Genomic DNA, 25213 nt, shown 5'->3' with positions numbered 1-25213 from the left:
CTTTCCTACACTCACTGGACTTTTTTTTAATCTTCCTTAGAAGCAGGAGGCTGGATCCAGTTGAATGATGTTGCAAGGTCATATCTAATTTGGAGCTTATAAGTATTGACCCCTGACATTTCATACACATGTTACCTTCACCAGGAAAACCGTTCTTCCCAATGCTATCCTCCTTCAAAATCTAACCCAAAAGTCACCTCAATGAAGCATTCTCCAACCCTCCCAGCTTCATCCCAGAACTCCCCAAACTCCTTAACAGTACAATTAAAACACTTCCAGGGTTGTATTATGGATATATATGTACCTTCATATCTATCCTTCTAGACCATAATCTCCATGAAATGGTGTCTTATAATCTCATGTATCCCTCACAGTGCCCAGCACATGATAGAGGACTCAGTAAATATCTATAGTGGGATGAGACTGCATTGTGCAGGTACCTCTTTCCCTGTCTAGAGCACCTGCCTGGGTCAGCAATGGAGAAAGTAATGTGTTCTGCCCTGAGCCTTTCTGTAGTATGAAACTGTTGACTACTGTGGCCTTCCTTGGACTCTCTTCTTCTTTGCTCTTCAAGCACCACCTTCAAACATCCATCCTGCTGAGTAGGCTCTAAGGATAACCTTAGGGAAAGGGGAGGAGGGACGATAAGATGAGCCTGGAGTATTTTGCTATGCAAGAAAGTAAGGGAATGCTTTAAATTACATCACAGGGGCACAAGTGGCAGCTTGAAGGGGCTCCCACTTGTTGGGTCTGGGACAACTTGAGCACCAAAATAATTAAGGATAGTGATGAATTATGGGCCTTTGGAAAAACCTAGGAGTCTATGATTCCATAACAAAATAAATAGAAAAAGAAATAAATGAATGGAGGAGAGAGGAGGCTTTTGCTTACAGTATAATGTTGAATACCAACTGGTAAAAGTGGAAGTAATGCTGGTGTTGAAACTAATCATTTTGCAACCTATAGACTGGCCAGGAAAGAATCATCAATGGATGGTAAATCTTGGTGGTGGGGGAACCTTGATGAAGAACATGATATTTATGTGGTCTTAAATTGTCTCCACAGATTGCTTATTAGTGACTAGGGAAAAAAATAATGACTATACAGTAGAAAAACTAGACAACATCTTGATCAGGTTATCAAAATTAACATCACTAGGAGTATTTGTTTGTAACAATAAAAAATAAAAAATAAAAATGAACATCACCAATGAGGGGCAGATGGGCATCATGTGCCTCCAGGTGTAATGCACCAAGAAGGACACAATGTCACCCATGTAGTATTCCTGTGGGGAATGCACCACCTGAATCTAACAATGAGGAAAAAGTCAGACAAACACAGAATGAGGAACATTCTATTAAAAAAGAAACCTATATTCTAAAAGAGGTTAGTCATAAACAAAGAAAAAACAATGTCATAAACTTCTAAACATGGAAATGTTCTAGATTAAATGAGACTAAACAGACACAATAAATAAATGCAATACCTGGTCCTAAACTGGATCCTGAATGGTAAACGAAAAAAATGCTATGTAAGACATTAATGTCTTTGTCATTTAACAAAATCAAGATATGGACACTGAATTAGATAAAAGTATTATATTAATATTACATTGAAGTTGAAAACTGTACCTTGGTTATATAAGAGAAAATCCGAATTCTTAGGAAATATAATAGAAGTATTTACAGATAAAGGGCCATGATGAATGCAACTTATTCTCAAATGGTTCAGAAAAAAATTATTATGGATAGATGGATAGATAGCAAATGATAAAGCACATGTGGCAAAATGTTAATAACCATCAGTGTAAAGGATTTATATGTTCTATGTATTGTTTTTACTCTTGTAGCTTTTCTGCAAGTTTTAAATTATTTCCAAAAAAGTTCAAATAGAAAGAAGAAAGGTGGGACAGAGCCACATCAGTGATAGACAGAGAGGAAGGGAGGCTGTAAGTCTGATATCAGGAAATGAAAGAAGATAGGACTGCTCAAGACTTCTGCTCAAAAGGGAACAGGGATTTAAAATAAACTAAAGGTCAATTTATAAGATAAAGGAGTAGGTAGGAATGGGTAGGAATGACGGAGGACTTTGCATCCTTGGGTATTGAGGCAGAGTGTTATGTTTGCAATGTTATGGAAGGCCTTGATCAAGAACCATGACCAAATGAAAGCTAAAAGTAAATCTCTAAATGAGTATTGTTATCCAGACACATACTAATAATGATGGGGAAGACTGCATAATTTTGAATTATGAGAATGATTTAAAACTGTGCTGTGACTCACTGTCCCTCACCCTGCCTGGCTGAGAGAAAAGCCAAATAAATGAGGTGAACTGGAGCAATCAGCCATCCCTAACCCCAAGCTGGAGATGATCCTTTGGGATATTCAAGAGAGGAGACAAAGACTACAATGACTTGGCCATTCTTAGGGGGGAGGAAAAGAAAGAGGAGACTCATAACTTGCAATGGGCCAACAGAAGACAAGAGTGCCCTGGGAAACGTCAATTCTGTTGTTAGAATTCCTCTAGTGGGAATTCAGGGACCATTTACCCTGGGTGGATCCACACTTGCACATCTTGGAATTGATCCTCCTTCTTTCTGGGCCTCAGAGAAGCCTTCATCCCGAGGTCCTTGCCTATCCTTAGTAACCTGGGCACATTCATGTGTGCAGTTATTTAAAACTTCTTGCAAAGCCTCTGATATTCAGGAGTGAGTGACGTTCTGAAATAGAATGAGAAAAAGAAGCCCAAATAGAAGGTTAAAATTTAAGGAGAGAGCAGATGCAGGGCAAGATGGTGACATAGGGAGGTGTGGAATTTAGTTACTCCTCTGGACCAACTAGCATATAGCTGGAAACTAGTCTGGAACAACTGTTGGGAGACATCTGTGACCGGACAAATATCATACACCAGTCTGGAATGGTTGGAAGAGCTGAAATTGCAGCATAAGAACTGTAAGTAAACCTCTCCAAACTGTGGCACTGGTGCCCCTCCCACACTGGCATGGCAGGCTGAGTTGGAAGACTTCCCTGTGGGAAAAAGAAGCAGTCTACCAGGAGGAAGGGAAGGTAGCTCAACCAAGCTCCAACTGTAGTTTTAATTAACAAATCTGGACTACTATCTACAATCTACAAGCACAGATAAATCCAGAGCAAGCAGGAAAGGAACCCAGAGGTTTCTTCTGGCAGAGACAAGGTAGGGCTGATGGAAAAAAATACATAAAAAATAAAAACAGAGGCTTTTGAATTGGCTGAGCTCAGAATACTGGAAAAGGGCAGTGTCCCAAGAAAAGGGGCACATAAAACTGGGCACCAACTCCAGTTCTTGGTTGTTAACTGGGGGACTTAGGACTGGCTCTGAAAAGTGGATTTCTTTCTTTTTTCTTTTTTTTCCTCTCATTCTAAGTAGCTCATTAGAGAAAGCCTCAGGCATTTTCAATTGTCAGTGTTGACCCAGGCAAGGGTGGAGTTAAGATATGCAGAGAATCAAAGGAAGAAGTCAAGTGTACAAGATAAATCCCTAAAGGGCTTATCTTCCCTAAGAAAGGCCATATCTTCCCTAAGAAAAAGGGGAGGTGGGGCGAAGTTCAAGCCACTGACCTCCCTCAGAGAATTCAGATCCTGGGGCCTGTGGGGGGGGGGCAAAAAAAAAAAAACAGAAACCGCTTAAGCTTGGCTTCTCAGGGACAGGGTCTACTGAGAATTAAGGGCAATGCACCTCTTTGCACCTTTGGGGAGCTATAGTCTGACAACTTTCTGGGTCTCATCCTCAGGGAAACCTGATACTGATTACACCCTCTTCCTGCGACCTTGGTCCATCTGGTCTGGGAAAATCTGATTGGGGTAATCAAGGAAACCAGATTCCTAGACAACAAAAAATTATGAATCACAGTAGAAAAAAACAAAGATATGGCCCAGTCAAAGGAACAAATTTACACTTCAAATGAGATACAGGAGTTGAAACAACTAATTAAAGATCTTCAAAAAATATGCTAAATCAAATCAACAAGTTGAGGGAAGATATGGCAGAGGATGTAAATAAGACATTGGGAAAACATAAGGAAGAACTTGAAAGTTTGAAAAAACAATTGGCAGAACTTATGGGAATGAAAGTCATGATAGAAGAGATGAAAAACACAATGGAGACATACAACAGCAGATTTGAAGAGGCAGAAGAAAGGATTCAAGAACTAGAGGAACACAGCCTCTGAAATCCTACACAGAAAAGAGCAGATAGGGAAAAGAAAGGAAAAATATGAGCAATGTCTCAGGGAATTGAATGACAACATGACGCTCATGAATATACATGTCATGGGTGCCCCAGAAGGAGAAGAGAAGGGAAAAGGGACAGAAACAATAATGGAGGAAATAATCACTTAAAATTTCCCATCTCTTATGAAAGACATAAAATTGCAGATCCAAGAAGTGCAGCATACCCCAAACAGAATAGATCTGAAGACACCTACTCCAAGACACATAATAATCAGATTATCAAATGTCAGAGACAAAGAGAGAATTCTGAAAGCAACAAGAGAAAAGTGATCCATCATGTACAAAGGAAGCTTGATAAGACTATGTGTGGATTTCTCAGTAAAAACCGTGGAGGCAAGAAGGCAGTGGTATGATATATTTAAGATACTGAAAGAGAAAAAAAAAACAAACCTGCCAATCAAGAATTCTATATCTGGCAAAACTGTCCTTCAAAAATGAGAGAGAGTTTAAAATAGACACTGAGAGAGTTTGTGAAAAAGATACCTGCTCTACAGAAATACTAAAGGGAGCACTACAGGCAGATAGGAAAAGACAGGAGAGAGAGGTTTGGAGAAGAGAGTAGAAATGAAGACTATCAGTAAGTCTAAAAAGAGAGAGAGAGAAAAATTAAAAATAAGAAATGACATATAAAATCCAAAAGACAAAATGGTAGACAGTAGACATCACATTGAGTGAAATTAGCCAGAAACAAAAGGACAGATACTCTATGGATTCACTAATATGAACTCACATTGATGAGTGAAATTTGAGAGTTAAAGTTGAGAACACAGACTGTCAGCAGATAGAAAGAAGTTAGAAAATGAGCATTTGATGCTGAAGGAGTATATAAGGTTCAACAGAATTGATTGTATAGATCCAGAAATGAATAGCATAATACTCTGTGATGGTAGCACAATATTGTAAGTACTCTGATTAAAGATGAGTGTGAATATAGTTGAAAGTGGAAGGCTAGAGGCATGTAGGACACCAGAAGGAAAGATAGAAGATAAAGACTGGGATTGTATAACTTAGTGAAACCTGGAATGGTAAATGATGGAGATTAAATGTACAAATATAAGAATGTTTTTAAAAGAGGGAGAACAAATGAATATCAACATTGCAAGGTGTTGAAAATTGGATGGTATAGGGGAAAAAATACAATCAATGCAAATTCGAGTCTATAGTTAATAGTAACATTGTAAGAAGCTTCCATTAATTGTAACAAAGACAATATACCAAAGCTAAATGTCTATAAAAGGGGGATATGTAAGAGAGCGATACGGGATTTTTGGTGGTGTTGTTGTCTGACCTTTCCATTGTATTTTATTTTCTTTTTCTTCTTTTATATTTTTATTCCTCATTTTTTTTCTCCTTTTCCCCCTTCTTTGCAGAAGAAATGGAAATGTCCTCATATAGATTGTGGTGATGAGTGCATAATTATGTGATTATACCAGAAATCATTGATTGTTTACTTAGAATGAATTGTATGGTGTGTGAATAAAACTGTTTAAAAAATAAATAGAGGGATACAAGTGCTAGAGAAAATGTGAAGAGAGGGATGTACCTATTCACCGCTGGTAGGAAAGTAGAATGGGGCAGGCCATCTGGGAGGCAGTGTGGTGGTTCCACAGGAAGCTAACTATGGAGTTACCATATGGTTCTGGAACACTATTATGGGTATATACTTGGAAGAACTGAGAGCAGGGACATGAATGGACATTGCACACAGGTGTTTATGGAGGCAGTATTCATGATTTGCAACAGATGAAGGTGGCCTGAGGGTATCAACCGATAAGCAGAATGGTGAACTTTGGTGTATACATACAATAGAATATTGAGCAGCAGAAAGAAGAAATGAAGTTGTGAGGTATGCAATTAGGTGACTGGACCTTGAGAACAGTATGTTGAGTGAAATAAGCCAGAATCGAAAAGATACATGTTATAATACCTCACTAATACAGACTAACTATAATGTGTAAACTCTGAGAACTGAATCTGAGAGCATAGGTTATCAGGGGAAGGCTTATGGTAAAGGTTCCTAGATTGTAAGCTCTTACAGCAGTCATATCTATTCAAGAGTTGTAATGGTTATTTCTAAATTCTGAGATGATGAGCTGTTCGTGTATAACCTAGTCGGACCCTGGAACTTCGGGTATGTGTGTGACACCTGAGACTCAGAGCCAGAGTTCAGCAGATATGAATGTCAGCATTAACCCATAAAGCAAATGTTAAAGAAGCTGAAAAAGAGATCAGACTTTAATTAGACATGGGAACAAAATGGACTTGGTTAGGACTAAGGTAAACCAGACTAAAGGATAAAGGATGATGTTGACTATGTTTTAAAACTTCAACTTCTATGTGAAACCAAAGGAAGAGATGTTTACTTGGTGGAAAATCTATATTTTCTGTAGCACACTATATAATTTAACATATATGATCAGTTTATTCAAACACCATAATTACATGGAACCTTGAATAGGTGGTGAAATCTTGTTGGTTGGTACAGGTTAGCATGAAGCCCCGATACATCGCAGAGTAATTTGGGCAGAGAATAAAAATGTATTTGCAAAGCCCCCTTGAGGGACTGGGGAAAATGTGGAAATATTAAGCTTCCCCACCTGGGGAATTCCTGATATTCTTGCAAGCTTTGGGGACTACCATTGTAGTAGGACAATCCCTTGATATTGGGGCTTGCCCTTATGAAGCTTGTTACTGCAAAGGAGAGGCTAATTCTACTTATAATTGTGCCTAAGAGTCACTCCCATAGAACCTCTTGTTGCTCAAATGTGGCCTGTCTCTCTCTAAGCCCAGTTGGTTGGTAAACTCACTGCCCTCCCCACTACTTGACCAAAAGGGGGAAGAAAAATGAAACAAAATAAAGTTTTAGTGGCTGAGAGATTTCAAATGGAGTTGAGAGGTCATTCTGGAGGTAACTCATATGCCTTATATAGATATCCCTTTTTAGTTTTTAGTTTATTAGAATAGTTAGAAGGAAATATCTGAAACTGTTGAACTGCAGTCTAGTATCCTTGATTCTTGAAGGCGAGCATATAACTGTATAGCTTATATGATGTGACCGTGTGATCGTGCACTCCCTTTGCCCTGTGTATGGACAAATGAGTAGAAGGATGGGTAAAAAGTAAATGAATAATATGTGGGAGTAGGGGTATGGCATGTTTTAGGTGTGCTTTTTACTTTTATTTTTATTCTTATTTTTATTTTTTGGAGTAATGAAAATGTTCAAAAATTGATTGCAGTGATAAATACACCACTATATGATGATACTGTGAACAATTGTTTTACACTTTGGATGTTTGTATGGTATGTGAATAATATTTCAATTTAAAAAGTCATTTAAAAAAAGAATAGCTAGAAGGAAATACCTGAAACTGTTGAACTACAATCCAGTATCCTTGATTCTTCAAGATGATCGTATAGCTATATAGCTTATAAGGTGTGACTGTGTGATTGTGAAAACCTTGTGGCCAACACTCCCTTTATCCGGTGTATGGACAAATGAGTAGAAAAAAGGGGGACAAAAAAGTAAATGAATAACAGGGGGGAAAATGGACTATGAGATGTTTTGGGTGTTCTTTTTTACTTTTATTTCTATTTTTGTTCTTATTTTTGTTTCTTGGAGTAATGAAAATGTTCAATAACGATTGTGGTGATGAATGCACAACTATACGATGATACTGTGAACAACTGATTGTACACTTTGGATGATTTTATGGTATGTGAATATATCTCAATAAAATTGCATTAAAATATTTCAAGGAGACCTTGAAATCCCTCACCCCATATAAGAGGTGGTTAATATTGATCGCGTTCCAACCTCACACATTCCTCCTTTTACTCTTTACCATGTAGGAAGCACAGGCAATGAGGCGGGTGCACATTGTAAATATTTTCTCCATCTGTTGGCACCTTTCGTGTCTCTCTCTGTGGGTTGTATGCTCCTGAAGAACACAAACTAAAACTTGTCTGGCTGCTCATACAGCAAGTCCGAGAGCAGATAACTGTTTAATTAGTCATTTTATTGAACAGGAGGTATCGTGGGGTAGGGCTGAGCCTCTCACTCTTAGCTATCAGTAGAGCTGGGTTGTGCTACTGACTCACCTGACAGCCTGGGGAAATTATGTCATGGTTCACCTGCCACCTACGTGCCCAAGAGAGGAATGTTGCAGAGAATAATTATGAATGGGCTCTTCCTGGGGAAGTCAGGGATCCTTATCCAAAAAAAGGGGACTATTTAATTGCTAAAACTATTCATTTTGAGCCAAATGAGTAATATTAGACCAGTGTGTCATAAGTCACATTTCTGAGTCCTTGGAAGGTTCAGAGAGGAGTCATGATGTTTTGGATGAGAGCTATTTTCAGCAGCAACTGCCAATTTTAACATCTTTGGAATGGTTAAACCAGCCTCCTTTTTACTTGCTGAATCTTCATTAGAAGCCCTTGAATCTGTTGTTGATGGGCAATGAGGGGCATAAAAAATGATATTTTTTTTTTCGTATGATAGAACCACTCTGACTTTAGATGTTTTTTAAATGTCTTGGTTATTTTTGTAAAAGCACTGTGCCTGAGAGAAGTCCATTGCAAGTTTTGAATGGCAAACAGGTTTCCTTGTTCCTCTCTCTCGGTACTATATAAGTTTACACATATTACCTCTCATCCTCAGAGAATATTTATAATTCATTCCACAAGAATTTATTCTATTCTAGGTTCTGTGTTAAGAGGCATTTTAGAGGAGGAGTTGGGAGTTAATTAAATAAAACACAAACAAAGTATAAAATTGCAATCTGTGAATAGTGCCCTGTAAAAGAGATATTGTGTAAAATGAGAACTTAAATAGGGGATTTGGCCTGGTCTGGGGATCAAGGAATCTTCTTTCTCTTACATCAACTGGAAACAATGTGTCTAAATGTGAATCATGGAGGATTCCTTTTGCAAAGTATAATATCACATTGAGGGGCAAGTTCAAGTTCCTCAAACCACTGAACTTTAGTTTCATAGATTTTTCCTTTTATTTCCTATACTTAATGTTTCAGGTGTTATATCCTTTTTCATTTTAATGTACCGCTTTTGTCTTGAAAGTCCACCAAATGATATTATTACCATAACTCGGCTTTTTGGTAGCATTTGCCTAGCATGTCTTTTGAACTTTACAAACCTTTGAATCCCTTTGTTTTAGAGGGGTCTCATATACAGTACCCAGCTGGGCTTTATTTTATGACCTAATTTGAGAGTTTTGTTTTTTTTTCTTAAAAGGTGAGTTTATCTCACTGATATTTATTGGTGTAACAGATAATGAGCGTGACAACCGTGGAAGTGCCCCTCAGGTCTGCCTTCAAGAGAACCTGCCACAGGGAGCACAGCTGAGTTAACTGAGGGCCTCCAGCTGCCCCCAGTACTCACTGACACCACAGCTCCCCTAGGCTGCTCCCAGCCGGTGACTGAGCACTCCTTGAGGGCCGGCACAATGTCTGTTTTGTCCGATACTGTTTCTCCAGCACCTAGCATAGGAACTTGTCTTCTTGTTGGACTATAAATTCTCAGAAAATTAGAGAACATGCAAGCACTAGGTATTTGTGAATAGCAAAATTTTTAAATGGCTTCATCCAAATATAGTTCTTTAAGTTCTAACTTATTTTGGTATTTCTGAAGTAATCAACTGCTTGTATGCTTTCAGAAAGCAAACTTCTTTGGGGTTATTTTTGATGTTTTGTTACAAAGTCCAGGTTGCTTATAGGTAGTATCAACAGAGCACAGCAAGTAACCACAGAACATGTTAAACTGGTTTCTAAAGCTTAGCCTCTTCTCTTAGAGCTTATTTGAAACAAGAGAAACTTTGCCTTTCCTTTTCAGACTACTTTAAAATTCAATTACTCCAAAATGCCATTCCTGTTGACTGGAAAATTACTATTGAATGGTTGATGTCTCCAAACCCTTTTATGAATAATTAAAAGTCCTATGTAGAACAGTCCTGATTATCATTTATTGCCTTCCATCTGTTAAATTGACAGAGACTAATTGCCCACAAAACTGAAAATATTTACTGCTGGGCCCCTAAAAAAAAAAGTTTGCCAACCCTGATCTAACGTCTTTAAAAAAATGCAATACTGTTTTGGAAAGAGCACAGATTTTGGAGTCAGCCCTAGTTTTGAGGTCTACCTCCATTGCCTACTAGCTCTGTGACCCCTAGCAATTACCTAAACTCTCTGTGCCTCAGTTCTGCCTCTGCAAAAGGATATTAATAATAATGCTGACCTGTCAGGCAGTACCACCAGGAGCCGTGTGTGAGCCTGAGGGAAAATGAAAAGCTGTGCCCCTGTTTGCACTTATCAAAATATCCTCCCATATTCTGAACCAAGTGGAAAAAGTTAAGAAAACCTCTACAGTTAAAAAAACAAACAAAAAACACATGACTATGTTTAAAACCTTGCATTGTTCAGTCTGTTGATGCCTCACTGTCAACCCTCATAAACTGCCTAGCAAGGAAGTGAAGGCAGCAAGGGCCCAGGAATTGCAGGCCAATTGGAAACAAGTTTTCCCATTGCATAACAATGCAAGGTTGTCAAACTAACCATGGCTCACTCATTTAAATTTTGATACTCTGTTCCTAGTGGATTTTTTGGCTTTGATTTTGATTTTTTAAAATACTGCATTAAATATTTTGATTACTGAGCTGTCAGTGCCCCTCCCCACTTAAATTTCAAGCCTGGTGAATGCCTTACTCACCTCACCCCAATTCTGGCCCTGCTTGTCAGGATTGTTACAAAAATTAGAGCTAATGTCTATAATGTTTCTAAAACACTACGGTACATAGTAGGTGCTAAAAAATTAGTAATTGTTGATGATGACGATAAATGAGGATAATAGTATCTACCTCATAGAGTTGTTATGAAAACTAAATGAAATAATGTGAGTAAATCCACATGGGATTTGCTATATAGCAGTGCTCAATAAATATTAATTTCTTCCTTTCCATTTTTTAATTCCTTTAATCCAGTAAGGATACCTCAAGCTCTATTAGCCAGAATAAAGGCGACCCTGCTTCTCTCTGACCAGGGCACTGGGTTAGGAGTCAGGGATCTGGATTTGGTCCTGGCTCTGTCATTAAAAAGGTTGAAAAAGAAAGTACTTATCTAGGGCCACCATTTTTCTCATACTAAAATGAGGTGTTGGTTCCTCATTCCAGAGATATTTAGCTAAACTTGAGCATTGCTTTTGGACACTAAATTCTAAGGTCTGAGAGTGAGGTGATTTGAAAGGACAAGAGGAATCCTTTCAGGAAAACAAATTTGTAGGCCAGTCATACTAACCAAAGATAACCCAAACCTATAAAAATAAGTATAGCAAGAAATGAAAATATTTATGGCCTGACAATAACCATACTTTACTCTGATAATAGAATGCTCTGTCACCTTTATGTGAAGCATTTTTGTGTTTGGCTAACTAAATTCTCTTTAGATAACAAGCATGGTTTCTATAATTTTACAATTTCACGGAAAGACCAGAATGAAAAGATGGGAAGTGTTTTGGAGGTGACTGATGGCAGAAGTTTCACTTTTTCTTTCAAATTCCAGACTGGCTCCAAGTTTCCCAATTCGTTTCCTTTCCTCTAAGAGGCTGAGGCTGATGGACTTCCATGTTCTACCGGTGAAGGTTAAATCAAGTCCCCTACCTTGGTCAGTCTGTTGAGGGAGTTTTTGTAGCTGCTTCTGGCAAAATAAACCACTCTTATTTCTTATTCCCAGACCTAGGAACTAAATATAGCTGCCATTTTGTTTTATTTTTGCAAAAGAAAACTGGGTTGGATAGACTTCTGTTTCCCTAGATTGTCTTATTTATACAAGCCCCAGTCATGTAGAAAAGCATGATCCCTGAAACAAGACTGATGACTGCCAGCCCATCTCCCTTTCTGATGAAACTTTCATGATCCTTTTACTCCATGTCTGCCCTAAAGACACATAAAGCTGCCCATGCTGTTTCGACATCACACTCAGTTCTGGCTTTTAGTTTCTACCTGCTTTTAGAGGAACTGATTCCATTTCTCACATTTCTGATTGGGGGAAAACTTCTTCAAGGAGAGGAGCCACCTTATTCACATTCAAAGAGTTGTCAGTGAACAAGAGAAGATGGAATGGCAGAATAACCCACTGATGAAGAAATTTTGAGTATGGGAAGAGGAGAAAACTTTCCAAGATTTTATAAGAGTCAATAAGCAAAAGGTGAGGTTCACATTAAACCTCTCTGTGTGGCTGAAAATGAAGGCATCAGTGTGTTAAAGGCCCATAGCAGGTGACATTTACCCTTCATCCACTAGTCTACTAATTTCCAAATCCAAGTGATGGATGTGAAATTCCACCTACTTTAACCTTGGTGCATGGTGTCCAATCTGAGTAAAACAGGCATGGCCCTGACTCATATTCCTTTTATTTCAATTTTGGAGCTCCAAGAAGCACTCAAGCTATCGTTTTCCCACCTCCAACATGACAAAGTTACATGTTAGCAGCGTCTTTCTTAGCACAGAAGTCCAAGTCAGGTTTACTGACACTATGCTGCTGAAAATTTTTACTGAGATTCAGATCAAGATAAGAGATACATGTTTGAATATTCCCCATGCTCAGCAATTGAGCCTAGTTCGATTTCTGGGACACACGCTAAATACATGCTCACTGATGACGCCAGAATGTTTACGGTAACCGAAGCTTGAGCACATACTCATGCTTACCTGAAAATCCTATTCTGAAGGAGTTTCCAAAAATCTGAGAAATAAAAATCTTTTTAGGCCAAAAAACTTGTCTTGGAGAGATTAGAAAATGAATTGGATACCTGTTTATAAAGGGAAGGGTGTTCCTTCCTTGAAAATCTATTAAATGTTTTAAATTTTTAAAGTAACTAAATTTATATTTTTATATTGTGGACAACCACACTGAATTTGGTATTAAAAACTCACCCTGAGAAGGCGGGGCAAGATGGCAGACTGGTGAGCTGTATGTTTTAGTTACTCCTCCAGGAAAGTAGGTAAAAAGCCAGGAACTGCGTGGACTGGACACCACAGAGCAATCTGTCTTTGGGCATACTTCATACAACACTCATGAAAACGTGGAACTGCTGAGATCAGCGAAATCTGTAAGTTTTTGCGGCCAGGGGACCCGCGCCCCTCCCTGCCAGGCTCAGTCCCGGGGGAGGAGGGGCTGTCAGCTCCGGGAAGAAGGGAGAATTGCAGTGGCTGCTCTTATCGGAAACTCATTCTACTGATTCAAACTCCAACCATAGATAGACTGAGACCAGACACCAGAGACTCTGAGAGCAGCCAGCCCAGCAGAGAGGAGACAGACATAGAAAAAAAACAACACGAAAAACTCCAAAATAAAAGCAGAGGATTTTTCGAGTTCTGGTGAACACAGAAAGGGGAAGGGCGGAGATCAGGCCTTGAGGCGCATATGCAAATCCCGAAGCAAGGCTGATCTCTCTACCCTGTGAACCTTTCCTTAATGGCCCTGGTTGCTTTGTCTATTAGCATTTCAATAACCCATTAGATCTCTGAGGAGGGCCGTTTTTTTTTTTTTTTTTTTTTTTTTTTTTTTTTAAATCCTTTTTGCTTTTTCTAAAACACTTACTCTAAGAAGCTCAATACAGAAAGCTTCAAAGAATTGAAATTTGGGCACGTCAAGTCAAGAGCAGAACTAAGAGAGCTCTGAGACAAAAGGCAATAATCCAGTGGCTGAGAAAATTCACTAAACAACACAACTTCCCAAGAAAAGGGGGGTGTCCGCTCACAGCCACCATCCTGGTGGACAGGAAACACTCCTGCCCATCGCCAGCCCCATAGCCCAGAGCTGCCCCAGACAACCCAGTGTGACGGAAGTGCTTCAAATAACAGGCACACACCACAAAACTGGGCGTGGACATCAGCCTTCCCTGCAACCTCAGCTGAATGTCCCAGAGCTGGGAAGGGGGAGCAGTGTGAATTAACAGAGCCCCATTCAGCCATCATTTGAGCAGACTGGGAGCCTCCCAACACAGCCCAGCAGCCCAGAACTGCCCTGGGGGGACGGCACTCACCTGTGACATAGCACAGTCATCCCTCAACAGAGGACCCGGGGTGCACAGCCTGGAAGAGGGGCCCACTTGCAAGTCTCAGGAGCCATACGCCAATACCAAAGACTTGTGGGTCAGAGGCAGAGACAAACTGTGGCAGGACTGAACTGAAGGATTAGACTATTGCAGCAGCTTTAAAACTCTAGGATCATCAGGGAGATTTCATTGTTAGGGCCACCCCCCCTCCCTGACTGCCCAGAAACACGCCCCACATACAGGGCAGGCAACACCAACTACACACGCAAGCTTGGTACACCAATTGGGCCCCACAAGACTCACTTCCCCACTCACCAAAAAGGCTAAGCAGGGGAGACCTGGCTTGTGGAGAACAGGTGGCTCGTGGACGCCACCTGCTGGTTAGTTAGAGAAAGTGTACTCCACGAAGCTGTAGATCTGATAAATTAGAGATAAGGACTTCAACTGGTCTACAAACCCTAAAAGAACCCTATCAAGTTCAGCAAATGCCACGAAGCCAAAAACAACAGAAAATTATAAAGCATATGAAAAAACCAGACGATATGGATAACCCAAGCCCAAGCACCCAAATCAAAAGACCAGAAGAGACACACCACCTAGAGCAGCTACTCAAAGAACTAAAGATGAACAATGAGACCCTAGTACGGGATATGAAGGAAATCAAGAAGACCCTAGAAGAGCATAAAGAAGACATTGCAAGACTAAATAAAAAAATGGATGATCTTATGGAAATTAAAGAAACTGTTGACCAAATTAAAAAGATTCTGGACACTCATAGTACAAGACTAGAGGAAGTTGAACAACGAATCAGTGACCTGGAAGATGACAGAATGGAAAATGAAAGCATAAAAGAAAGAATGGGGAAAAAAATTGAAAAACTCGAAATGGACCTCAGGGATATGATAGATAATATGAAACGTCCGAATATAAGACTCATTGGTGTCCCAGAAGGGGAAGAAAAGGGTAAAGGTCTAGGAAGAGTATTCAAGGAAATTGTTGGGGAAAACTTCCCAAATCTTCTAAACAACATAAATACACAAATCATAAATGCTCAGCGAACTCCAAATAGAATAAATCCAAAAAAACCCACTCCGAGACATATACTGATCACACTGTCAAACATAGAAGAGAAGGAGCAAGTTCTGAAAGCAGCAAGAGAAAAGCAAGTCACCACATACAAAGGAAACAGCATAAGACTAAGTAGTGACTACTCAGCAGCCACCATGGAGGCAAGAAGGCAGTGGCACGATATATTTAAAATTCTGAGTGAGAGGAATTTCCAGCCAAGAATACTTTATCCAGCAAAGCTCTCCTTCAAATTTGAGGGAGAGCTTAAATTTTTCACAGACAAAGAAATGCTGAGAGAATTTGCTAACAAGAGACCTGCCCTACTGGAGATACTAAAGGGAGCCCTACAGACAGAGAAACAAAGACAGGACAGAGAGACCTGGAGAAAGGTTCAGTACTAAAGAGATTCGGTATGGGTACAATAAAGGATATTAATAGAGAGAGGGAAAAATATGGCAAACATAATCCAAAGGATAAGATGGCCGATTCAAGAAATGCCTTCACGGTTTTAACGTTGAATGTAAATGGATTAAACTCCCCAATTAAAAGATATAGATTCGCAGAATGGATCAAAAAAATGAACCAACAATATGTTGCATACAAGAGACTCATCTTAGACACAGGGACACAAAGAAACTGAAAGTGAAAGGATGGAAAAAAATATTTCATGCAAGCTACAGCCAAAAGAAAGCAGGTGTAGCAATATTAATCTCAGATAAAATAGACTTCAAATGCAGGGATGTTTTGAGAGACAAAGAAGGCCACTACATACTAATAAAAGGGGCAATTCAGCAAGAAGAAATAACAATCGTAAATGTCTATGCACCCAATCAAGGTGCCACAAAATACATGAGAGAAACATTGGCAAAACTAAAGGAAGCAATTGATGTTTCCACAATAATTGTGGGAGACTTCAACACATCACTCTCTCCTATAGATAGATCAACCAGACAGAAGACCAATAAGGAAATTGAAAACCTAAACAATCTGATAAATGAATTAGATTTAACAGACATCTACAGGACATTACATCCCAAATCACCAGGATACACATACTTTTCTAGTGCTCACGGAACTTTCTCCAGAATAGATCATATGCTGGGACATAAAACAAGCCTCAATAAATTTAAAAAGATTGAAATTATTCAAAGCACATTCTCTGACCACAATGGAATACAATTAGAAGTCAATAACCATCAGAGACTTAGAAAATTCACAAATACCTGGAGGTTAAACAACACACTCCTAAACAATCAGTGGGTTAAAGAAGAAATAGCAAGAGAAATTGCTAAATATATAGAGACGAATGAAAATGAGAACACAACATACCAAAACCTATGGGATGCAGCAAAAGCAGTGCTAAGGGGGAAATTTATAGCACTAAACGCATATATTAAAAAGGAAGAAAGAGCCAAAATCAAAGAACTAATGGATCAACTTAAGAAGCTAGAAAATGAACAGCAAACCAATCCTAAACCAAGTACAAGAAAAGAAATAACAAGGATTAAAGCAGAAATAAATGACATAGAGAACAAAAAAACAATAGAAAGGATAAATATCACCAAAAGTTGGTTCTTTGAGAAGATCAACAAGATTGACAAGCCCCTAGCTAGACTGACAAAATCAAAAAGAGAGAAGACCCATATAAACAAAATAATGAATGAAAAAGGTGACATAACTGCAGATCCTGAAGAAATTAAAAAAATTATAAGAGGATATTATGAACAACTGTATGGCAACAAACTGGATAATGTAGAAGAAATGGACAATTTCCTGGAAACATATGAACAACCTAGACTGACCAGAGAAGAAATAGAAGACCTCAACCAACCCATCACAAGCAAAGAGATCCAATCAGTCATCAAAAATCTTCCCACAAATAAATGCCCAGGGCCAGATGGCTTCACAGGGGAATTCTACCAAACTTTCCAGAAAGAACTGACACCAATCTTACTCAAACTCTTTCAAAACATTGAAAAAAATGGAACACTACCTAACTCATTTTATGAAGCTAACATCAATCTAATACCAAAACCAGGCAAAGATGCTACAAAAAAGGAAAACTACCGGCCAATCTCCCTAATGAATATAGATGCAAAAATCCTCAACAAAATACTTGCAAATCGAATCCAAAGACACATTAAAAAAATCATACACCATGACCAAGTGGGGTTCATTCCAGGCATGCAAGGATGGTTCAACATAAGAAAAACAATCAATGTATTACAACACATTAAAAACTCGAAAGGGAAAAATCAATTGATCATCTCAATAGATGCTGAAAAAGCATTTGACAAAATCCAACATCCCTTTTTGATAAAAACACTTCAAAAGGTAGGAATTGAAGGAAACTTCCTCAACATGATAAAGAGCATATATGAAAAACCCACAGCCAGCATAGTACTCAATGGTGAGAGACTGAAAGCCTTCCCTCTAAGATCAGGAACAAGACAAGGATGCCCGCTGTCACCACTGTTATTCAACATTGTTCTGGAAGTGCTAGCCAGGGCAATCCGGCAAGACAAAGAAATAAAAGGCATCCAAATTGGAAAAGAAGAAGTAAAACTGTCATTGTTTGCAGATGATATGATCTTATATCTGGAAAACCCTGAGAAATCGACGATACAGCTACTAGAACTAATAAACAAATTTAGCAAAGTAGCAGGATACAAGATTAATGCACATAAGTCAGTAATGTTTCTATATGCTAGAAATGAACAAACTGAAGAGACACTCAAGAAAAAGATACCATTTTCAATAGCAACTAAAAAAATCAAGTACCTAGGAATAAACTTAACCAAAGATGTAAAAGACCTATACAAAGAAAACTACATAACTCTACTAAAAGAAATAGAAGGGGACCTTAAAAGATGGAAAAATATTCCATGTTCATGGATAGGAAGGCTAAATGTCATTAAGATGTCAATTCTACCCAAACTCATCTACAGATTCAATGCAATCCCAATCAAAATTCCAACAACCTACTTTGCAGACTTGGAAAAGCTAGTTATCAAATTTATTTGGAAAGGGAAGATGCCTCGAATTGCTAAAGACACTCTAAAAAAGAAAAACGAAGTGGGAGGACTTACACTCCCTGACTTTGAAGCTTATTATAAAGCCACAGTTGCCAAAACAGCATGGTACTGGCACAAAGATAGACATATAGATCAATGGAATCGAATTGAGAATTCAGAGATAGACCCTCAGATCTATGGCCGACTGATCTTTGATAAGGCCCCCAAAGTCACCGAACTGAGCCATAATGGTCTTTTCAACAAATGGGGCTGGGAGAGTTGGATATCCATATCCAAAAGAATGAAAGAGGACCCCTACCTCACCCCCTACACAAAAATTAACTCAAAATGGACCAAAGATCTCAATATAAAAGAAAGTACCATAAAACTCCTAGAAGATAATGTAGGAAAACATCTTCAAGACCTTGTATTAGGAGGCCACTTCCTAGACTTTACACCCAAAGCACAAGCAACAAAAGAGAAAATAGATAAATGGGAACTCCTCAAGCTTAGAAGTTTCTGCACCTCAAAGGAATTTCTCAAAAAGGTAAAGAGGCAGCCAACTCAATGGGAAAAAATTTTTGGAAACCATGTATCTGACAAAAGACTGATATCTTGCATATACAAAGAAATCCTACAACTCAATGACAAGAGTACAGACAGCCCAATTATAAAATGGGCAAAAGATATGAAAAGACAGTTCTCTGAAGAGGAAATACAAATGGCCAAGAAACACATGAAAAAATGTTCAGCTTCACTAGCTATTAGAGAGATGCAAATTAAGACCACAATGAGATACCATCTAACACCGGTTAGAATGGCTGCCATTAAACAAACAGGAAACTACAAATGCTGGAGGGGATGTGGTGAAATTGGAACTCTTATTCATTGTTGGTGGGACTGTATAATGGTTCAGCCACTCTGGAAGTCAGTCTGGCAGTTCCTTAGAAAACTAGATATAGAGCTACCATTCGATCCAGCGATTGCACTTCTCGGTATATACCCGGAAGATCGGAAAGCAGTGACACGAACAGATATCTGCACGCCAATGTTCATAGCAGCATTATTCACAATTGCCAAGAGATGGAAACAACCCAAATGTCCTTCAACAGATGAGTGGATAAATAAAATGTGGTATATACACACGATGGAATACTACGCGGCAGTAAGAAGGAACGATCTGGTGAAACATATGACAACATGGATGAACCTTGAAGACATAATGCTGAGCGAAATAAGCCAGGCACAAAAAGAGAAATATTATATGCTACCACTAATGTGAACTTTGAAAAATGTAAAACAAATGGTTTATAATGTAGAATGTAGGGGAACTAGCAGTAGAGAGCAATTAAGGAAGGGGGAACAATAATCCAAGAAGAACAGATAAGCTATTTAACGTTCTGGGGATGCCCAGAAATGACTATGGTCTGTTAATTTCTGATGGATGTAGTAGGAACAAGTTCACTGAAATGTTGCTATATTATGTAACTTTCTTGGGGTAAAGTAGGAACATGTTGGAAGTTAAGCAGTTATCTTAGGTTAGTTGTCTTTTTCTTACTCCCTTGTTAGGGTCTCTTTGAAATGTTCTTTTATTGTATGTTTGTTTTCTTTTTAACTTTTTTTTTCATACAGTTGATTTAAAAAAGAAGGGAAAATTAAAAAAAAAAAAAAAAGAAAGAAAAAAGACAAACAAGGAAAAAAAAAAAAAAAAAAGATGTAGTGCCCCCTTGAGGAGCCTGTGGAGAATGCAGGGGTATTTGCCTACCCCACCTTCATGGTTGCTGACATGACCACAGACATGGGGGACTGGTGGTTTGATGGGTTGAGCCCTCTACCATGGGTTTTACCCTTGGGAAGACGGTTGCTGCAAAGGAGAGGCTAGGCCTCCCTGTATTTGTGCCTAAGAGTCTCCTCCTGAATGCCTCTTTGTTGCTCAGATGTGGCCCTCTCTCTCTGGCTAAGCCAACTTGAAAGGTGAAATCACTGCCCTCCCCCCTACGTGGGATCAGACACCCAGGGAAGTGAATCTCCCTGGCAACGTGGAATATGACTCCCGGGGAGGAATGTAGACCCAGCATCGTGGGACGGAGAACATCTTCTTGACCAAAAGGGGGATGTGAAAGGAAATGAAATAAGCTTCAGTGGCAGAGAGATTCCAAAACGAGCCGAGAGATCACTCTGGTGGGCACTCTTACGCACACTTTAGACAACCTTTTTTAGGTTCTAAAGAATTTGGGTAGCTGGTGGTGGATACCTGATACTATTAAACTACAACCCAGAACCCATGAATCTCGAAGACAGTTGTATAAAAATGTAGCTTATGAGGGGTGACAGTGGGATTGGGAATGCCATAAGGACCAAACTCCACTTTGTCTAGTTTATGGATGGATGTGTAGAAAAGTAGGGGAAGCAAACAAACAGACAAAGGTACCCAGTGTTCTTTTTTACTTCAATTGCTCTTTTTCACTCTAATTATTATTCTTGTTATTTTTGTGTGTGTGCTAATGAAGGTGTCAGGGATTGATTTAGGTGATGAATGTACAACTATGTAATGGTACTGTAAACAATCGAAAGTACAATTTGTTTTATATGACTGCGTGGTATGTGAATATATCTCAATAAAATGATGATTAAAAAAAAATAAATAAAAAAAAAAAAAAAAAAAAACTCACCCTGAGCCAGATTTTGAAGCATTCACGGTTGGCCAGGGCCAAACCTAGTGGGATATCTCTTGTTCCCCTTTGACCCTTGAGCAGAGAAAGCAAGAAACGTGGGCAAAACCCCCTCTTGATTGGTAGGATATGCTGCTTTTAACCATCAGCTGTATTTCTTCAGGATGCAACACAGAAGACAAATGAGATGTCAGGTTTTCTCACTCTCAGTGCTAAATCATATGCAAAAATATGCACATTCACACTCCCTCACTCACCTTGCCTCCACATCGGAGAAAAATGAGTCAATTAAACACACACCCAGTTATAAATCACCTAGAGGGGATTTCCAATATCTGAGGAAATAATTCTGTTTGTTGTTGGCACTAAATTATTGTTTCTAGGAAAATATCTACCTAATTTTACACAAGTTGCCAAGCCAAAATATTAATAGCAGAGTAACTTTTAAAAATACTTACGACAAACAAGTGTTTCTCAAAGTGTGTTCCTTGGACCACCTGCAGCTGAAAAACCTTGATGGCTTGTCAAAAATACAGAGTCCAAGATCTCATGCCACACCCACAGAATCTGGATCTGGGGTAGGAGGTTGGGGGTGGCAGTGGGGCTTGGGGGAGAGATAAGACCTCTACATTTTTAACAAACTCCCCAAGTGATTCTAGGTGCACACTAAAGTTTGCTAGCCATTGCTTTCTTCCCTGATAAGATTATAGCGAACATTCCTGCGAACATTCCTATCATAATTTCACAAATGTTAGAACAATAAAACAAAAATCTCAGAAACTGAATGCCTAATAGCCTTGGGATTTCTGAATCACGTCTTAATATTTGCTAATTTTTGGACTGCAAGCCAAAGAATGGAAAAACAAAAAGTTGATGTATTTGTAATTAATAATTTCTGCTCTCACATGCAACACCCACCCCAAGAAAGTTCCAAGTTAATGGTTTTGAAAATACTGAGAAATCTAGATTTAGCTTACAGCTATATTGTTTCTTCTGCCCAGCTGCTTGCATTTATTGATGTATCTCCATCTGCTTAGATGCTATCATGCAGCAGTGATAGTCTGGAATCATTTAAGACGACTTCACTTATAAGACAATGTTAAGAAACAAGGCAAGTCACAAAAAATTAAGTTGTCATAATTTCAACTTTATAAATAGAGATAGATAATGGGAGAGTGGAAGAAAGTACCCATAGATCATCAGTAGGTTTTAGGGTTTGGGTAATAAGATTATATTTCTAATTTTATGTTTGTTTTTTAAATTTAAAAAAAGGTAATAAACATACACTTTAAAATGTTGACTTCTAAATTTAAAATGTCATCATAGATATAATTTTAACTTGTTAAATCAACTTTAAAAGCATAAATTAAGGAAAATGTATTTGTAGGCCTGAAATCCTAATACAACCATTTTAATTTTTCCTTTTCCCTTCTAAACTTTATTTACAGGCATAATACATGATTTTAACATAGTTGTAATTTTAGTTTATCTATAAATTTGCATTCCACACTTTTTCTACTTAGCATTATTTTATAAAAATGTTTGTACATTTCTGCATAGCTTCAGAATTATTTTAAAGGCTATACCTTTTTTTAAGTTGATACACTGCACCTTATCCATTCCTATATGTAGGAATATTTCTATTGTATCTAGTTTCAAGTTATTATAAGGAGCATAGTTTGAACCCTCTCTGCAAGAGGCTTTTTTTTTTCTTTTAAAAGATATTTCTTTAGAATAAATTACCAGCAATGATTTTACTAGTTCGAAGGGCATGAAAATTTTTATGGGGTCTAATAAATAACAAATTTCCCCCTTGCCCTTCAAAGAAATTGTTCCAGTCTTCATTATCACAAGCTCTGTGAAAAAAAAAACTGGACACCCAGGAAGATTGAGATGTGTCAAGATTAAAAAAAAAAAAAATCTTTTCACTTTATTTTTGCTGCCGTACTACTTGCATTACTGTTTTGATTTTTATTTCTTTATTATAGTAATTTTTAAGTTATCAATATGCCAGTTACTATTTTAAGGGGTTTATATGTATAAGATCATCATTTTCTATATGAGTAATTTAAATAAACCCAATGCATGAAAGCTAAAAAGTCACCCACTATATATTAGATATTATTTTAAATAAATGATCTCATTTCATAGAGTTAGAAAGGCACAGCAAATTTAACTGCGAAAGAAAATAGCACTATTCTAGATATTTAGCATATTTCATTTTTATACATAAGAACAAGTTAATTCAAAGAAATAATAGCTTCTTTTATTAGTGAGAAAATAATTTTTTTCAAGATTAGAAAGCCTGTTTAACTCATATCTTCTTTCCTCAAGAATGACTGTATGAAATTTACTGCGCCCATTGAAGGAACTGGCAAGATAAAATGCAAAATGACAGCAATACTAATAATTTTTTAAAGGAATTGAGAAAACCATTCAATTAATGACCTACCTGACCTCACCAAGCCCATCAAAAGGATGAAGAAGTATAATCTCAGCATATGGAAACTGGAGAGTGTGTGTCGTATTCACAAGGAAGAATGATTTGCTTCTCAGTCTTGAAATTTTCACTGCGGGCTTTGCTCAGAAAGAGCTCAGATAACTAATCCAAAGGTGTGGTGACAACAGGAAGTTCCCAACCCCTTGCAGGCGGGTCCCAACCCCTTTCAGGATCTTTGACTCCTCCCCTTTCAATAAAAGGCCGGGGACTTTCTACCTTACACAATTTTATGCATATCTTAATATTATAATTTGTATTTGCAAAATGCTGAGTTCAAAATAGTTTCATTCTCTGTGGGCGGTTTATTAGTTGTTTGGCTTGGTGTGTTGAAATCAGGTGTGATCTGAGATCTTTTACCCTCTTGTTCTTGTGAATAAAATAACAAGCCCAGTTAGTATTCTGTTGGCCCATGTATACAAAACCGTTTTTTTTTAAATTCACACACTCATCCCTCATAGGGAGTCTTTAGATGTTATTAAGAATGTTTCAAGTCCAATCATAAACCTGTATTTGTCAAAATATAGCTATGCTTCAGATTAAAGGATGCTTTGGGAGGTATTACATATCTCTGTTTTTACTTCTTCCTATACAGTGTTTTCATCTGTATATTATTTCTTTTTCATTTTTAAAGGAAAAGTAAATGCAAAAACTTAAATAGAGAACTATGTTAGCATAGTGTTGGAAGTAACTAAACTTGTGCTCCATGGCTACAAAGTAGTTTTATTCTCTTTCTGGTAGAAGTGCTTGCAACACATACTCAGACTGCTGGTGGGCTAATGACCTTATAATAGGTAGGTAGGTAGGTAGACAGATAAAGATACAAGTAATTTAAAAATACAGTTTCATCCAAAGCTCTCATTAGACAAAGGCCACTTGTCACTTGGCATCCTCTATCTAATATTTGTATTTATTAGTAATAGCATCTCTCATATAAGTTTATCTACCAATCCCCTCTATGTCTGCGTGCCATTTGAATGAGCAGGGGATTCCTTGCAAGAAGTGGACACTAGCAATGCTTCCCAAGGAGTCAGTACATCAGAATTATTTGGGGTTTTTAAAAAAAGTACTATGTATAGATTCCTGCCTCCTACCTCAGACCTAATGAACGCCAAGACTGCCTAGCACTGGTCACTGACTTGGGTTCAAATTCCAAGTCTTCCACTCACTAGTTGTGTGGCCTTAAGCAAAATTCTTAAGTTCTCTAAGTTTTCGTTTCTTCAACTTTGTAATGTGAGGATAGTGAAATTGTGCATCTCACTACCTCACAGGGTTGTTACATGGATTATATGAGTTATTATTATAGCTAAAGCTCAGCACTGGGCCTCCTACGAAGGTAAGCCCACTCAACATTTAGTAACTACTGTTATTATGCAACGAAACTAGTCACTCAACCAGCACCTTTCCCTCCTCTCATAAGGTGGGCTGCAAGGTGCTGAGGAGATGGCTGAGGTCAAGAATCCCTGTGGGATTTTAGGAATGGAAGGCACCTTAGAGTTGGGATGTTTTAGGTGAAAGACAGAAATCTTGGCATCTTAGGCTGTTTTTCTCTTTTGCCTCTTGCTTGGAGAAATAAATTAAGGAAACATAAATAGGAAAATCAAATAGATTACCTGCCAGCTTTTCTAT

General features: G+C 38.2%; 1 protein-coding gene across 1 annotated transcript in view; it reads right to left on the bottom strand.

The window, feature by feature from the left end:
• The window catches only part of LIPH (lipase H), a 50644-nt gene extending 27004 nt beyond the window's left edge, over positions 1 to 23640 (bottom strand). The window contains exon 1 of the mRNA XM_037839034.1: positions 23540 to 23640. Coding sequence (XP_037694962.1) covers positions 23540 to 23588 — 49 coding nt within the window. The 5' untranslated portion in view covers positions 23589 to 23640. The remainder of the gene's footprint in view (positions 1 to 23539) is intronic.
• Positions 23641 to 25213: the final 1573 nt, after the last annotated feature.

The sequence above is a fragment of the Choloepus didactylus genome, chromosome 1, assembly GCF_015220235.1.
Source record: "Choloepus didactylus isolate mChoDid1 chromosome 1, mChoDid1.pri, whole genome shotgun sequence".
NCBI classification, from domain to species: domain Eukaryota; kingdom Metazoa; phylum Chordata; class Mammalia; order Pilosa; family Megalonychidae; genus Choloepus; species Choloepus didactylus.
This window is presented reverse-complemented; position numbering and strand designations above follow the sequence as displayed.